This window comes from Sprattus sprattus (genome assembly GCF_963457725.1).
Source record: "Sprattus sprattus genome assembly, chromosome: 10".
Taxonomy (NCBI): Eukaryota; Metazoa; Chordata; class Actinopteri; order Clupeiformes; family Clupeidae; genus Sprattus; species Sprattus sprattus.
Genome location: NC_137908.1, coordinates 17,161,658 through 17,176,657, shown reverse-complemented (window position 1 = coordinate 17,176,657; position 15,000 = coordinate 17,161,658). Strand labels below are relative to the sequence as shown.

General features: G+C 45.1%; 2 protein-coding genes across 4 annotated transcripts in view; one reads left to right on the top strand and one right to left on the bottom strand.

Moving 5' to 3' along the window:
* Positions 1 to 1,974: 1,974 nt before the first annotated feature.
* LOC308371108 (twist-related protein 2-like) lies at positions 1,975 to 2,592 on the top strand (the record flags this gene model as incomplete). Its single annotated transcript, XM_080845896.1, has 1 exon — positions 1,975 to 2,592. The coding sequence occupies one exon, from the start codon at positions 1,975 to 1,977 to the stop codon at positions 2,590 to 2,592; it is 618 nt and encodes a 205-aa protein (XP_080702022.1).
* Positions 2,593 to 5,627: 3,035 nt separating this feature from the next.
* The window catches only part of hdac7a (histone deacetylase 7a), a 39,550-nt gene continuing 30,177 nt past the window's right edge, over positions 5,628 to 15,000 (bottom strand). For all 3 annotated transcript variants that reach the window (XM_080846482.1, XM_080846480.1, XM_080846481.1), the window contains 5 exons: positions 12,381 to 12,499; positions 11,283 to 11,416; positions 10,607 to 10,691; positions 9,231 to 9,366; positions 5,628 to 8,966 (listed from right to left, as the gene is read on the bottom strand). In XM_080846482.1, the coding sequence (XP_080702608.1) occupies positions 8,918 to 8,966; positions 9,231 to 9,366; positions 10,607 to 10,691; positions 11,283 to 11,416; positions 12,381 to 12,499 (523 nt within the window). In that variant the 3' untranslated portion in view covers positions 5,628 to 8,917. The remainder of the gene's footprint in view (positions 8,967 to 9,230; positions 9,367 to 10,606; positions 10,692 to 11,282; positions 11,417 to 12,380; positions 12,500 to 15,000) is intronic.

Here is a 15,000-nt window from a genome sequence, read left to right as displayed (position 1 = left end):
TGTGTGTGTGTGTTGCATAGTGGTATTGGCACCTCCCTCATTTCCTCTCTCCTATAGGGTGAGAGTTCAGGGGTCGTGGCAAGTCTCCATCCCGGGTGTGTCACTGAGAAACCAAAACATCATCATTACCAAATGGCCAAATTCCTGATCTATTTCACTACCATAAAGTCTGTAGTACTCTATTTCTTTTTTTACTGTAGTTGATGCAATTGGTATATTCCAGTCTAATGTATCTTTTGTTAATGTTAAAAGATGGGGACTACTGCTTTATTATGTAAAGAGGAGAAGTATAAGCTACTCACAAGCAACTTCGGGCTACCAGTCCAGGATCTCAGACCTGTTCACCATCGTGAACAAGAATCAGACAAACACAATTTTGAAATGTAATTTGAGTTGTTAAATTAAGTAGCGGCTCCTGGTCAGAAAAATAGGTGGAGTTGATTCAATATAGCAGTATAGTTTAAATTCGTTGTGCACTACGCTTTCTTCCTTTTTTTGTTTTTGTTTATTTTAAATATGTTTTGTTAGGATGTGGACATATACCAAAATATAAAAATATGTACCAACATATACCATAACTAACAGTAGGACTAGAGCTATATTTATTATTTTTATTTTAAAGAATTTGAATGCAGCCAGTGCATTCAGTTGTTGTTGCTTACTCCCTGATGTCTCTGTGTCCTTATTTGTCCCATGGTTCTGTCTGTGTTGCATGTCTCTCCCATCAGTCACCTCCCTGAGGGATTTATTCCAGTGAATCATTTTGCACTTCGGGTCTTGGATGATTATGGAGAACTCTGCAAGAAACAGTTGAGTTTCATCATCCCTGGAAACATGCTGACTGACTGCTGATCCGAGATCAATTCCGCATTTCTGGGCAGAGGAGTGGTCGCAGTAAATGTGTCAGATGGTGAATATTTGCTTGAGCATTACAGTGAATCACCAGAGCCAGTGTGTTAGCAACACCGTGAGACGACTTTCCAGGCCAGGTGTGTGAATTTAAATACTGCCTGTTTATCAGTGAGATAGACGAACGTTAGATCATCCAAAACATCATATAGCCAACATATCATGCTCAAACTTATTCTATGGAATTCAGCTATCCCTATTCAGCTATACCATGCGCACTCACTCACTCTCTTTCTTTATCTTTTTCTTTATCTCTCTCTCTCTCACACACACACACACACACAGATGAGGTAAAGATTTGAGACTGTGAAAATCGAGATACACAATTCTTTTAGTTTGGGATATAAACACCTTCTGTGCACAGTGACCTAATATCAAACTTCAAAATACAGACTGCACAGATCCTTTAATATCTTCTAATAACATGTATGTGGTGGCCCTTGAGCCTTAAGACAGCCTGGGGTTTGGAGGGGGAGACCAGGAGAGGAGAGAGATAAGCGGCACTGGGATAGCAAAGTGCCATGAGAGAAATCTGGAACTCATAAAGTTCTGACAACTTCTGTATACTTTGCCGTGGCCCGCCTGATTGGCTGACACGCTTTCGCGGACACCCCTCCCACCCGCTGCCAATAGGAATCCATTTCCCGAGTCACTCCTTTGGCCAAGCCCCACCCAGAATGGAAGCATCTGACCAATGAGAGGAATACGGCAGATGGGGGATATAAAGGCGGTGGTGATGCAGGCCAGGTTTGTTTTGCCCTCCATTTGCAACTTGAGGCCGTGAGGGAGGACTTCTCAGAGAAGACAGAGAGCAGACAGATCTGGAAACAGCTGGTATGAGCGTCCACTATTGAACCTATGCCACATTCACTCCTATTGGTTAATTAGAAACCTTTACTGAGGGCTGCATGCATCTAAGTGCACCTCGACCTAATTGAAAGCACATTAAAACTACAGAGAGATAAAACAGAGGAAAGACTAAGGAGTAGAACCATAGAGGAAGACAGAGACAGAAAGAGAGAGGGAAAGACGGAGAGCAAGAGAGCAACGGAGTACAGAGGGGCGATGAGAGAGGAGGTGTCCCGTGTTGACTCCCCTGAGGGGGGCATGGGTGCCAGCGAGGAGGAGCTGGAGCGCGCCTCCAAGAAGTGCCCGTCCGGCGGCCCGGTCCGCAAGCGGCTGCCCTCGCCCAAGAAGGCCTGTGTGGGAAGCGGGCGCACCGCGGGTGGGGAGGAGAGGTCCTCGGCCAGCCCCACCACTCTGGTCCCCAGCAAGCGGCCCAAGAAGAGCCCCTCATCAGTCGCGCAGGTCACCATGGGCACCACCATCTCCATATCGACAGTGATCGCAGGGGGCTCCCCGCTAGACCCCAATGCCCCACTGGAGGACCTGCACACACAGCGCGTCATCGCCAACGTGCGCGAGCGCCAGCGCACGCAGTCGCTCAACGACGCCTTTGCCTCGCTGCGCAAGATCATCCCCACGCTGCCCTCGGACAAGCTGAGTAAGATCCAGATCCTTAAGCTGGCCTCGCGCTACATTGACTTCCTCTACCAGGTGCTGCAGAGCGACGAGATGGACGCCAAGCTTGCCAGCTGCAACTACCTGGCCCACGAGAGGCTCAGCTATGCCTTTTCGGTCTGGAGGATGGAGGGAGCCTGGTCCATGTCTGCAGGACACTAACCACTCTCCTAACCCCCAACCCCAAAACTCCCTACCCCCCACCCACAACCCTTACCTTCTCCTTGTCTACCTACCCCAACGCTCTTACTTGACGTATTTTGCCTGAAAACTGTGTCTCTGTAAAGAACTGTGTCACTGTAGGCCACAACTCACCCCTTCGGGCGTAACTAATTCAACTCCAAAAGTCCTTTCAGGTCTGTGTAAAAATTCTCATTTATTTAAATCAACTGCCCGCTCCCCCCCAACACCCTCAACCCAAACTCTGATCTGTCTGTTGACTTGCCCCATCATCCTGTCCTGGGGCCCCACAGCCAGAAGTAAACCTGCCAGAGCTAAACCCTGACCCCTTTCCACTTCCACAACCCCAGGTTCTCCCGCTCCCTTTGTCCTCCTTTAGTCTCTCTCTCCCTCGCTTTCTGTCTTCTCTTCATCCAGCTCCCCTGGGGAAACCATGCTGCAGACAGGCAGGTATGTACCTCATGCTGTTTTCCATTACTGTAATAGAGGGAGAGTCACTCGTGTCAACAGAGAGAGAGAGAGAGCGAAAGTGAGACCAGCCGTTTCTACAAAACAAAATAATTTTTGTTTCTGTTCTTTGTAGTTTCCAAACTTTTGCAAAATTAACATATACATTCACATTTCTCAAGTGTCATGTCAGGGAGACAAAAATAATTTGCATTCACCCCTGGGTTTAGTTCTTGAATTATTCCCTTTTACCGTACTGAATAGATTTAGAAAATTATAACGAAAATTGATAGAATCTATTAAAACTCTCAGAGATAAATTAAGCATGCAAACCATTGAGCTACTACACACTGGAAAATAGTTCATAGATAAATGACATAAATAACGCTTAGTACTAGTTGTAGGACATTTCTCTCAAAATACATCACATCACAAATACTTACTGTGTGAGCCTAAATGTATTGCTATTATGTCGTACAAATTGAAAAAGTAGCTGACTTATGTTAGAATGTTACAAAATTACAAACCATTATCTCAAATTCAAGCAACTGCCTAGTAACATATTTCGATGGCATTTTAGGTAGTGCTTTTAGCATTTACAGATATCCGGAGTGTTTTGTTTATAAGAAAACAAAAGTCTTGGTTTAGAACATTAATACATTTGATATAGCGATTTTTCCCCAGCTCAAACATGTCAGATGGCTAGATAGGCGAGCTCGTCCAGTCTCTAGCTGCTTCTCTGATCAGGGCCTCACATCAGGTTCAGTGTCACTCAGTAAGTGCCTGCTGGGCCCAGACTAGCAGGAACCACTAGATTAAAACCAGTTGTGCACCATTAAGTGTATGTCTCTGTGTGTTTAGAGAAGAGAAGATGTAAATGTGTGTGTGTGTGTGTGTGTGCGCGCGTTTGTGTGAATGTGTGTGTGTGCGTGTGTGTATACACATTTGAGCATAAATAATTAAATACATTGAATTGCATGTATAAATACATGTAATTGTGTGTGTGTGTGTGTGTGTGTGTGTGTGTGTGTGTGTGTGTGTATGTGTGTGTGGCAAGTTTTCTTTTGAATTCAAGTTAGTGTTGTATACTAAATGCTTGAGAAAGCTGTTAAAAAAAATAAAGTGTTTGGATAATAATACTAGCATGTGTGAATTTCAGATGATTGCTTTGCAAAAAGAGTAATTTGCCACGCTATCATTTGTGCTCTTAAGTGGTTTCGCTGAGTTTGTAAGAGCAAGCTGAGGAAATGTTTTGTTCTTTTGGAATACTGTTACTTTTTAATCAGTTCACAGAATAACTTGGTACATATGGTTTTTGAAACCACGTTCTTCCAGTGAATATAATGTTACGGGCCATGAGAAGGAAGACCAATTCCCCCCCCCATTTTTTTATTTTTATTTATTAGTAATAATACCTTTTTCAAGTCTTTTATTGAGATGTATTTTTGTAAATGCTTCTTTTTTTTTAAATGGGTTTGCATGCTATTTCTGTCTACTCACTTTTGTCTTTTTATTCTCCGATGATTTTAGAACATTTGGAAAATCCTTCTGCGCAGACCTCCAACAACAGATCTCCATATCCACCTGCCTTCCCTAATCTGACTCCCATCTCCGAAACCCTCTCTCCATCCTCATCTCCCTCCATTCTCGGCCTGCGGACAGAAGTCCGTGTCTGGACAGTCCATTCGGTAACTCTTCCCGGATATCCTCCAGAACATGCAGGACAGTGTCACCCCGACCCTCTCTTGTACCCACACTAAGGACATACAAAGATCCCATTTCACACAGGCTGTGTTCTTTCAACTTCATTGTACATGGTGAGAAATGGACGGAAGTTTCTCAGTCCTAACGGGTATCACTGGACGTAACCCAGACAAGAAACAAATTAATGAGAGACCCTAAAATTTGGGTTGAGAAACAAAATGTATAGATGTAATGGAAACATGGTAGCCTGCAGGTTTGGTTGCCGGTGGCAACGACAGTAGGTGTTGGTTGCATGCTGTTCTGACACCACATCAAAGAGACACACCTAATGAATGTTGCAAGATGCGAATAAGCTAAAAAAAAAAATGGGGAAGGGGGGCAACTCTTTCTATGTGGGCTTTGATGGGGCATTGCTATCAGTGACAGACTTGCTGTGCTTCAACCAGTTTCTTTGTATATCTTACTATATTTTGAGTAGGCTCAGAAGACTGAGCGTACTACATTTGTGTTTATATTGAGGCAATGTGGCTCTGCAAGTTTCAGGCAGTTTTTCTGCATGATATTTTTTGCTACGTCTGTTTGACAGGGCTTGATCATCAAGGGTTGACAATACCATGCTTCAAACCCCAAACGCCACTGTGAACACTATTGAATGCCTCGAGGGGACGTCAACGCGGTCCCAGAACTGTGTCACAGAGCAACGTTTAACAATGGGTTGTGAATACAAGGCTAAAAACCCAAATGTTACGGGGTTTCAGACCCATAACAGTGGATATCTCAGAAGATGTGATATATTTGTTTTATATGAGTGTGATAAAGGCCAAAAATAAAAGCGCACACAAAATCAGGGACAAACATGGGTTTCTTTTTAATGGAGGGAATTAGTAGAAAACAGTATAAAATGTATAGTCATTCTCACCTGTACAAATACATTGCATACATCCAATAACATGAAAAAAGTTAAAAGATATCATTCTTTTGTCTCAGAAAGCTATTTTTCAATGGATAATCTTCCAGTTTTTTTTAAGGCTACCTTTACACAGGTTTGTCAGCTTGATTTGAGGCACATGGTGGTGCTTTTGGTCTCCTTGAGCTATCTACAATTCTAACCAAGATCATAACAAGAGCATTCCAATTGCAAGATCAAGAGACACACAGTTTAGTCTCACACACACAGAAACACACACTCACTCACTCACAGGCGAGATGGTCTGAGCAAACACGGCTGGGTTTTCTCTTGACATGTACAGCAAGTCAACATCACCAACTTACTTAATGATCAAACAATCAAACAAACACAAATATACTATACACAAACATAAGACAAGGGGAAAAAATAAAACATACAGTATGCACAAGGGCATCTTTACCACAACAAGGAAAGTGCTACTATCTCATTTTTATTTGGGGAATTCAGGGAATTCTATTGTTAAAATCGAGATACCATGGACATCTGATTCAGTTAGTTGCTTCTCAGTGCTAGATCCAGAGAAACATTGCCCACTCACTGATAAACAAGGAATAGGTGAGAAATAGTAATTTTCGAAGACTCCGCTGGGCACATATTCTTTTTTTTATTTAAGAAGCAAATATAAAACATTTACTTAGTATTAGACTAATCTAATAAGACATTCATTGCCTGGGTTCCTGAAAAGCACCATTAAGTCATTTGCCACACAACTACAAAACCTATGGGGTATGAGAAGCTTCCATAGCACATGATAGCACCTCTCATGGCAGTCATACTGAATGGGCCCATAGAGATTTCATTATTAGAAGGGATTTTTTCAAAAGATACTTTTTTTTTGTGGAGATATTAAAAAATCTTATGATCAGTTTTGGTGCAAAGGGGGGAGAGAGCGGATGGATTTCTGCTAGGAATGTAACTTGAGTATCGGCCACATCAGAGCACGGAGATCAATGCAAACAAAATGTGCGAGACGTCAAGTTACATTCAGGTGCTCAGATCTCAGCTCAGGACGAGCCTCAGCGGGCCCAAAAACATTCGATTATGGGGCGAAAAATGAAAAGCCTTGGGAAGGTGAGACGACGTTCAGGGTTAATTCCATTGCTGCGTTCCTGGAATTCAAACGGGGGAACGGAGCCCTCTCAGACCCCTCTCCCTCTTTTATGATTCCAAAAGAATCGCCGATACGGACTCATAACGGTTCCAGATGATGGCTCGTCCTCAGCTCTCTCTCTTAATCTATTTCTCTCTCTGATGTTGCTGACTGACCGTGGCCCGAGAACAAAAGCAAGCAGGCCATCTCATTGTGTCGTCATCGGCTACACGAGGGCAAGGACGGAGTAAGGCCGAGGACATGTCCGAGGACACCCTAACATCTTGCGATGAGACACTGTCAAACAAGGCAACTGGAGAATGTCGAGCGAGTGTCATCTCGGAGATGACAACAAAATGAGAGACTGTTCAACAGCTACAATGTCCCACGAGCTGTGCTGCGTCTAAGGAGTATGTCATTAAGGCCTCAAGGTCTAAATATGCTTTGCGACTAGCACCGAACCCAACACTTAGGCTAAGGACACACCAAACAACATGCAGACAGAAACCCAACAGTATCAAAAATCACTCATTGGTCCACAAATGGAAACTCTATATAAATATATACTTTAAAACAACCTTCAGTACACACACGTATAGGCTGTGAGGCTCACATAGCTCACTGGTCTTGTAAAAAAAAAAAAAGAATATATATATATTTATATATATATTGAAGGAATGCAGCCTCAAATAGGTACATACTGTAACATGGTAGGCATATACGTCCACAGGTTAAAACACTGGTCTTCATGGGCGAGATCTAACATAAAAACTAAATTAGTTTCAATCAGGAATATAAAGACATATTCGGCAGGATGTTTGTGTGCTACGGACCAATTTTTTGTTAAGACAACTGGAGTGCATTTTCGTCAGTGGACAGGATCCTGTGAAGTCCAGCATGTCATTGTAATGCAAGCATCTCAAGCTGGTCTCATTTTTTGAGTTACTTTTTTTTCTGCTTGCCTGTTTCATACTCAAACTCGAAATTCTTAAATCGCTGGCAGTGGAGTTACAATGAATTGGAAAAAGAAGTTACAGAGGTCTCTTGTTTTTGAGGAATAATTCCTTAAGACAGCTGTGTGTTTTGGTTTTTGAGGAAAAAAGGAATGACTAAAAGGCATAGTTTAAACTAACAGCTCAGTACGAACAGGAACGTCTATTTTTGTTTACTTCCTGAATGCTTTCTGGAAAATTCCTTCATAAACTCCACCTAATAAAAAATGCTTCATGTCTTACATCAGGGTTAACTCCTCAAAACAACCCCAGGACAGTATAAGAGAACTTCAACACAGTGCTCAATAAAATGGTTTCATTTAAAAAAAATAAACAGACAAAAAATAAACATTTGCTTCACTTCACAGTGAGGAAGGCACCGTGTGTGGCATTGGGATCCAGCATACTGGCACTTCCTTCTTTGGTTTCCTTCGATACTGGTCACGCCAATTTAATACTTCTTCCAACCTTGACAGTGCCCTGATGGTCAGATTCTGAGCGTTTGGCCAAACTGCTCCAAACCATTCATTCCCTCTACCGCCACCACTATTTTAATGGTGTGATCAACCAGGTCAAGGAAGGAGAGCCACTGTTGGTGTACAACACCTTAGCAGTGAAAGAAGCACTAGCCATGAACTCAGCCCACATCTCTTGTGTAGACTACCCAACAGAGGAACATCTGTTGTACCAAAGGGCATCACCTTTAACCCTACGACCCCAGGTATCCTGTGATCCCCCCGTAATCAAGTGGCCACAGAATACAACCCCAATATATATCAACCTATATGACAGTTTGAAGACTACCAGTATCAAAGAGCGAAAGCTGAAGGAGTGAAGAGTAGTAATCAAAGAACTCTTAAGTTTCACAATATTTCGACATTAAAACTGAATGTCCCCATGTCATTATTTTTTTTTAAAGAATCCCATATTACTGATTCAGTCTTCTTTGTCATTGCTGGTTTTTAAGCTTATACGACGGATAGCAAGGCACTGAAAGACATTCAGTTGGCTGCAGGTCTTCCTGCAGGAGTATCCCCTGATAAGGTGAGGACAGGCATCAGTAGACGGGGGGGCATCCTGGGGGTTGGGAGAGACGGCTGCCTCCTACATGGAGTGGTCGGGGTCATGTCCCATGTACTCATGATGAGCAGAACTGGAAAAGAGAGAAAGAGTGAGAGAGAGAGAGAGAGAGAGGGAAGAGAAAACAAAGCTTAATTCTTTTTCATTTATGTTACGTATATAGAGCAACAATCTCCATACGTGTTGGCAGGATACCAAACGCGGAGCGCATTTTGAACAGAGAGAGCAAAGAGAAGATGGGGCAGTGGAGGAAGATGAAACGGAGGCTAAGCGTAACGAGGAGCTGCAGCGGGCCGAGGAGGGGAGACACATGTGGTCGCTCGGCGTCCGTCCTCACCTGCTGTTGCTATGGACGCCCACGGTGAGGGAGGCAAGGGCAGAGACGGCGTCGCTGGCAGAGTCCCGCCTCTGTGCCTGCAGGTAGGACATGTCCACAGTGTGGGCCAGAGCATTCACAGAGCGCCAGTACGGCCCTGAGGGACGGAGAGAGAGAGAGAGAAAGAGAGAGAGAGAGAGAGAGAGAGAGACACAGAGAGGCAACTCAGTCCGTTGTTTCTTAGTTCTTGTCTTTAAAAAAATATACGCATAGAGAGATATGTAGATAGATATAATATACCTGTCTTTTTTATAAAAAGTGCTTTGGTAATACTGCATTTAGTTATGATCATGCTTATAAAGCTCATTTTAATTTAAATTTTAAATTGAGAGAGAGAGAGAGAGAGACAGAAGAACTGTAAGATTAATTGTAACAATTATATCACTGCAGATATCAGCTAAATTATACAAACTACATTGTTATATACGTATATATATCAAATATCAAATAAAATGTATATATATATGTCGAGTAACTTTTGTGCACACACCTGAAAAATCACACAAGTGTGTTTGTAAATGTGTGTGTGTGTTTGTGTGTTTGTGGGTGTGGATGTGTGTGGGAAGGAAGGGTGTACACTTGAGTGTATGCGAGAGCACACACGCACACACATGCACGCGTGTGTGTGTGTGCAGCCTGTGTGTGTGTGTGCAGCCTGTGTGTGTGTGTGTGTGTTCCGAGGTGCGTGGGAGTGTTTCTGCACCCACTGCATACGCTTCACTCCTGCCCTAAATGAAGGGCTTAACATTCTTGCGGCTTTGCAAATATTTGTAATTAATTGAACAGCACTGCGCTGACATTTGTGCGCAATCAGGAGGAGGATGTTGGGGAGGTCGTATGCCAGAGGACGGTTTGAAGTTAATTAGACACAGGAGAGACACAGAGTAGGGGGCAGTATATAGAAGGGTGGGAGACGACAGACTGACTGAGTGAGTGAGAGAAAAAGAGAGAGAGAGAAGGAGAGGCTCCAAGACGGAAGGACAGATGCTGGAATGGGTTTGCAATGGGTAACATCAGTGCATGAGGAGGGGAACAGGGCAGAGAAGCAGCGCAGTGCACACGCAGTATAACATGGGGGCCGTGTGGTAAAGGATTAGTGTGAGACCTAGGATTAGTGTGAGAATGAGGGTTAGTGTGAGACCGAGAGTTAGTGTGACACATAGGGTTAGTGTGAGACCAGCGGTTAGTGTGAGACCGAGGGGTTATGGGTATGGGCATGGGCATGGGTACAGGTAGGGGTAGGGGTATGGGTACAGGTATGGGTATGGGTACAGGTAGGGGTAGGGGTATGGGTATGGTTATGGGTACAGGTAGAGGTATATGGGTCAGACACTCACTGTGAACTTGGATCAGGCGCTGCAGGGAGCGCACCCCGTTAGCACAGGGCCTCTGCTGGAGAACCTCCTGAGAGAGGAGCTCCACCTGAGGGAGAAGAGCACAGCCAAGTTAGACTCCATACCGCCACACACACACACACACACACACACACACACACACACACACACACACACACACACACACACACACACACACACACACACACACACACACACACACACACACACACACACACCTACATACAAACACAAACAGTCAAATTATTCACACCGCACACACCACATACACACACAGGACACATTCCCTTCACACTTAAAGAATACAACAAGGGTCTTCTGGAAACAGCCATATGAGCTGATGAGATGTGGCAATATCACTCACTAAGGTTCACTCGGGTTCTGCTGACTGGACACACAGAGCTCGAACCTTTCACATGATGATAACCTTTGTGCGTGTGTGTGTGTGAGTATGCACACGTCACGTTTACACATATACAAGTGCACATATGAAGGCGTGTTTCTGCATGGACGTGCATGTGTTAACTATTTGCGTATGTGTGTGTGAGTGTGTGTGTGTGTGTGTGTGTGTGTGTGTGTGTGTGTGTGTGTACACATGTCTATGCATCAGCAGTGTGTGTGGGTGTGGGCGGTGGCCACACGTGCATGTGGCTCTGACCTCGTTGCTGAGCAGGGTGCTGACACAGGCCTCAGATGCGTCGCAGATGGCAGTGAGGTCATGACCGCCCTCCAGTGCCAGGACCACGCGACCCCCGGCCAGCTCCATTAACTTCCGGGTCAGAAAGCCAAAGCCTGGGGAGCAGGTGGAGACAGAGGTTAGCAGCGGCAGCAGCAAGGACAGGTTGGCATCAATGAGGCACGACCCAAACTACCTCACGATGGCTAATTCAAATCCCTCTCATCACATTTCCAGTTATGTTTGTTAACTTCAGTAGTTCACCAACCCATGCAGAAGTAATTGTTAACATCTGATATTCCTGTTTCATATTTTTGATTCTAGATGACAAGTGTAGCGGCAACAAGTTAACTTTACATAACTGTGTAATTGTGCAAACATGTAAATGATAAAGGTTGCTTGGGAAGAGAGTAATTAGCAGGCGACTTGAGTGGGGGACAGCATGGCTTCTTATTAGGCGGTAAATCTTGCTGATTGGAATGGAGCTCGAATAACACACCATATTCACATATTTGGCCATGATTCAGACAGCTTGCACTGCCTTCAAAGAAGAACCAACGATTTGTCTCCTTGCATGAAATTCCATTTCAGGGAAATTGCAGGAGAGAGCTAGAGCATTCTCTGAACCCACTGAAGTGCCAGATTATAGAGAGAAGCAGAGAGAGAGAGAGAGAGAGAGAGAGTGAGAGAGAGAGCGAGAGAGAGAGTAGGCCTATATAGCAAAGATATATGTCATCTAATTACAGGGATCATGAACTACATATCATATAGTCCTGATACACTGTCACTTATATGCTTTCACTGAAAGACTGCACAGTGATAGGCTAGATGTCATTATCCACCAAAGCTTACAATATTGGGCTTTTCCATGTGTAAAATGCAGTTGTCACTAACCACAGCTAAAGTAGCTAAGTTGGATGTAGTGAGTGCAACTGTAGCAATTGTGAGCAGTTCCCAGTGCTGTAAAAGGGAACTACCACACAGCGGCACCCTGCTGAGACAGTTGGCCAGGCTTGGGCTCTCTCAGATCCAGTAGTGAGAGGGAGTTAAGTGGGGTCTGGTGAGGAGAGGAGTGCTTACATTTGGCTGAAACTCGGTAGCCCCCCAGAGCTGCTGTATGGCCCTCCACAGCATCGAAGCCAGACGACACCAGCACCATGTCAGGAGCGAACTCATGGGCAATGGGCATCACAACCGTCCTGCAGGAAAAAATAAAGAGGGGGATTATTTAGGGGGAGATTATTACAAACCACATTGAAACATGGAGAGTGAGGAGTACAGATTTGCAGATCTAGACTTACTTGGCTGGTCTAAAGCTCAGGAAGAAGACCTTAGCTTCTCCACACATTTTCATTGGGTCACACAATGCAGCAGAAAGCCTGTTTGCATTGTGTCTCAAATGAATCGCTCTATCCATCTTTACGAGAGCAGAATGCGACGAAGCTTGCGTGAAAATGTATAGTTTAAGCAGGCCATGACCGTCAGTTTGCACACTAATCAGCTGATACTAACATAAACATCACATAAACATCAATCATTTTAATTATCCGTTTCAGGGTGGTCGTTTGAAACCTGCTGCAAAGGCTAGAACGATAACTGCTTACAGCATGTGCCGATCAACCCTCATCAGCAGCCCCTCAGCACCATGTCCACCTGCATGAGTGCAGGACATATGACCGTCCACCACTGTGGCTGCTGACTTCAATCCACTGAAGGGAGGGGTGGGGGGTGTTGCGTATGTGCCTGCCTGGCTGAAAGTGGATTCCTCTAAACAGAATCGCCATTGCCAGGTAGCACACATTGAGAAATGTAGTCAGAATTGTCAGAAGAGGCTATTCGTCCTGTTTGATGAGAGTGGTGACTGAGACGGCAGCTATCGAGTCGACTTCACTAGGCCACCTGGTTGCAAGACGCTGGACACAGCGATCTCCACAGACAGCATTGCAAACTGACACACAATGCAAGAATACTGAAGTGGATCGATTTGCGCAAAAATGGCACCCAGGCTGATGCAGAAAAACAACAACAAGCGGAGAGAATCTCCAAGTCCTCATTTAGCTCCCAGAGTACTGAGGTATGTGTGGTTCAGACCAGAGATGCAGGTTGCTCATATCCATGCACACGCCAAATGAACTTCATAAGCAAACAAAGCACTTAGGGAAAATAAAATGCCCTGGATTGTGTTTTCCAACGTGGCATTTACAAAACAGCAAAGATCAGCTGAAACAGGTTAATTTTGAGAATACTGTTTGTACAATAATATGCAGATGTGAAGGCATGGATTTTTTTTCTTTTTTCGGGAGGGGGTGGGCTGTGTTAGGCTACCACATCCTGTATCAGTGTATGCCCATGAAGGTATGGCTGCAGACTTGGTGCTCATGTTGGGATTGGCGTCTAGAGGGCTTCTGTAGTCCCAGGGTGACCCTAAAAACCAGAGATGCACCACGGCTGGGTCTCCGAGGTATAATAATTCCAACCAATGATTTTGATGAGCGCGGTGAAGTTTTCATTTTTCTCTTTCCTTTCATCTTCCCTTTCCCACTCTCACTCACTGTCTTTCTCTTCCCCTCTTCCTCTCAGTCAGTCTCTACCCATCTCCTTCTCTCTCACTCCTTCCCTTTCTCTCTCTGGTTCTCTCTCTGGTTCTCTCTCTCTCTCTTTCTTTCTCTCTCTCGCTCAGACTTCAAAGCGCCTCCCGGCGTCTGGTTCCCATTTTCAGCTCGTCTCTCTTCGCACGTCACTGACGGCCGGCATCTGGGATCCATTTGCCTTCATTACGCTGCCTCTTGTGTTCGCCGAGCGAGCGAGCACACCGACCCAGCGCACCCCCCACTCTCATACCTTTCCCTGCCCCCACTGTGCAGACCCTGCGGCCAACCCCACCCCCACTCCGCCACATATACCTCCCTTCTATACAATTTACCCCCCCCCCCCCCCCACACACACACACACACACCAACCAACCCTCCCCACCCACACCGCCTTGTTCTCAACAGCACCAACAACACCACTGTGGCCTCCCACTGAAGGTCTCCAAACTTCTCTTGCCACTCACCACACCAAGGCAGGGGTGCTCAGTACTGAAGCATGAGCCCAGCCCAACCGAACTTACATGCCTCCGCTCACTTGAGTTTAGCCATTCATTTACACCAACTTAAAACTGATCATGCATAATATATACATTACACAATACAGAACCACGAGTGAACAGGCACAGTGGCATGCCCAGTGCAGACTGTGCCTGCTAATCAGTAGCTTATGGCGGGAGGGGGAGCCACTGCACATAGCCGCCATATGTACTTATGGTTGCTCAGTTCCTCTCACTGGTGTCCTACTAAAACAGCTCCCCATTAAAGTTAGCCGTGAGTCTGTGGCTTTGAGCGCGCGGCTTTGTACCTCTGAACGCTTTGAAAATGCCCCGGCCACCCTCAGCCACTCTGCACAATGAGTACACTGGCATTCTATTCACTCACACTGCACAACTGGTCAGAGCTGCAAGCCCCGCAACAACAGAAAATGCGTGCGCGTGCATGTGTGTGTTTGCATATGGTGTGTGTGTGTGTCTGTGCGTGTGTCTGTGTCTGTGTCTGTGTCTGTGTGTGTGTGTGTCTATGCATGTGTTTCACCCTCCAGTGATTTAATGTTTGACTTTTTGAAATACAGCAGTCCGTGTGTGCAGCAGTGTGTATCTGTTCGTTTG